Source organism: Coregonus lavaretus (assembly GCF_964263955.1).
Source record: "Coregonus lavaretus genome assembly, contig: HAP1_SCAFFOLD_6157, whole genome shotgun sequence".
Lineage (NCBI taxonomy): Eukaryota > Metazoa > Chordata > Actinopteri > Salmoniformes > Salmonidae > Coregonus > Coregonus lavaretus.
The window spans coordinates 1-2,500 of NW_028163746.1; the positions used below are offsets into that span (position 1 = coordinate 1).

At 59.4% G+C, this 2,500-nt stretch overlaps 1 protein-coding gene across 1 annotated transcript in view; it reads left to right on the forward strand.

Moving 5' to 3' along the window:
* Positions 1–139: 139 nt before the first annotated feature.
* LOC311117808 (synaptotagmin-7-like) overlaps positions 140–2,500 on the forward strand; it is a gene marked incomplete at both ends in the record, with an annotated part of 33,044 nt that continues 30,683 nt past the window's right edge. Inside the window, one exon of the mRNA XM_084192717.1 lies at positions 140–242. Within this exon, the coding sequence (XP_084048843.1) occupies positions 140–242 (103 nt within the window). The remainder of the gene's footprint in view (positions 243–2,500) is intronic.

Sequence of the window (2,500 nt, forward strand, 5' to 3'; positions counted from 1 at the left end):
CTTTCTCTTTCTTTCTCTCTCTCTCTCTCTCTCTCTCTCTCTCTCTCTCTGTGGAGTCTGTTCTAGCTGCAGTCAGACCCCACCGCCTGCCTGGCTCCTGCCCTCAGCCCTGTGGTCACCCTGTCCTTTCTCTCTACAGGGGTGTGGGCATCAAGCCAGGCAACACTCCCAAGGGCCATCCCCCTGATGGACACTCCTCAGTCACCGATCTGGCCAACTCAATCACTGGAGACATGGTCATGGTAAGACAACACTACCTCCTTCCCCTACACCTTCGGAAAAGTCTAAACGGGATCCTTGGGACGTCCAACTCTACTCTAAATGTAAAACGATTAGGTGAGGGTTAAGGTTAGAGTTTAGGGTAGGGACGTCCCAAGGATCTCGGATTGCCCTATCCCTCCTCCTCTTCCTCCTCCTCTTCCTCCTCCTCCTCCTTCTTCTTCTCCTCCTCCTCCTCCTCTTCCTCCTCCCCCCTTCTTCTCCTCCTCCTCCTCCCCAACCTCCCCCACCTCAACCCCATCAGCCTCATCACAGTATGAGCTCACCGCAACCTCCCTTCCTTCCTTCCCTCCCTCTCTCATCCTCCCTCCTCACCTCACCCCATCCTCCCTTCCTTCCTTCCCTCCCTCTCTCATCCTCCCTCCTCACCTCACCCCATCCTCCCTTCCTTCCTTCCCTCCCTCTCTCATCCTCCCACCTCACCTCACCCCATCCTCCCTTCCTTCCTTCCCTCCCTCTCTCATCCTCCTCACCTCACCCCCATCCTCCCTTCCTTCCTTCCCTCCCTCTCTCATCCTCCCTCCTCACCTCAGCCCATCCTCCCTTCCTTCGTTCCCTCCCTCTCTCATCCTCCCTCCTCACCTCAGCCCATCCTCCCTTCCTTCGTTCCCTCCCTCTCTCATCCTCCCTCCTCACCTCACCCCATCCTCACTTCCTTCCTTCCCTCCCTCTCTCATCCTCCCTCCTCACCTCACCCCATCCTCCCTTCCTTCCTTCCCTCCCTCTCTCATCCTCCCTCCTCACCTCACCCCATCCTCCCTTCCTTCCTTCCCTCCCTCTCTCATCCTCCCTCCTCACCTCACCCCATCCTCCCTTCCTTCCTTCCCTCCCTCTCTCATCCTCCCTCCTCACCTAAGCCCATCTTCCCTTCCTTCCTTCCCTCCCTCTCTCATCCTCCCTCCTCACCTCAGCCCATCCTCCCTTCCTTCCTTCCCTCCCTCTCTCATCCTCCCTCCTCACCTCAGCCATCCTCCCTTCCTTCCTTCCTTCCCTCCCTCTCTCATCCTCCCTCCTCACCTCACCCCATCCTCCCTTCCTTCCTTCCCTCCCTCTCTCATCCTCCCTCCTCACCTCACCCCATCCTCCCTTCCTTCCTTCCCTCCCTCTCTCATCCTCCCTCCTCACCTCACCCCATCCTCCCTTCCTTCCTTCCCTCCCTCTCTCATCCTCCCACCTCACCTCACCCCATCCTCCCTTCCTTCCTTCCCTCCCTCTCTCATCCTCCTCACCTCACCCCATCCTCCCTTCCTTCCTTCCCTCCCTCTCTCAAGCTCCCTCCTCACCTCAGCCCATCCTCCCTTCCTTCGTTCCCTCCCTCTCTCATCCTCCCTCCTCACCTCAGCCCATCCTCCTTTCCTTCCTTCCCTCCCTCTCTCATCCTCCCTCCTCACCTCACCCCATCCTCACTTCCTTCCTTCCCTCCCTCTCTCATCCTCCCTCCTCACCTCAGCCCATCCTCCCTTCCTTCCTTCCCTCCCTCTCTCATCCTCCCTCCTCACCTCAGCCCATCCTCCCTTCCTTCCTTCCTTCCCTCCCTCTCTCATCCTCCCTCCTCACCTCACCCCATCCTCCCTTCCTTCCTTCCCTCCCTCTCTCATCCTCCCTCCTCACCTCACCCCATCCTCCCTTCCTTCCTTCCCTCCCTCTCTCATCCTCCCTCCTCACCTCACCCCATCCTCCCTTCCTTCCTTCCCTCCCTCTCTCATCCTCCCACCTCACCTCACCCCATCCTCCCTTCCTTCCTTCCCTCCCTCTCTCATCCTCCTCACCTCACCCCATCCTCCCTTCCTTCCTTCCCTCCCTCTCTCATCCTCCCTCCTCACCTCAGCCCATCCTCCCTTCCTTCGTTCCCTCCCTCTCTCATCCTCCCTCCTCACCTCAGCCCATCCTCCCTTCCTTCCTTCCCTCCCTCTCTCATCCTCCCTCCTCACCTCACCCCATCCTCCCTTCCTTCCTTCCCTCCCTCTCTCATCCTCCCTCCTCACCTCACCCCATCCTCCCTTCCTTCCTTCCTTCCCTCCCTCTCTCATCCTCCCTCCTCACCTCACCCCATCCTCCCTTCCTTCCTTCCCTCCCTCTCTCATCCTCCCTCCTCACCTCACCCCATCCTCCCTTCCTTCCTTCCCTCCCTCTCTCATCCTCCCTCCTCACCTCACCCCATCCTCCCTTCCTTCCTTCCTTCCCTCCCTCTCTCATCCTCCCTCCTCACCTCACCCCATCC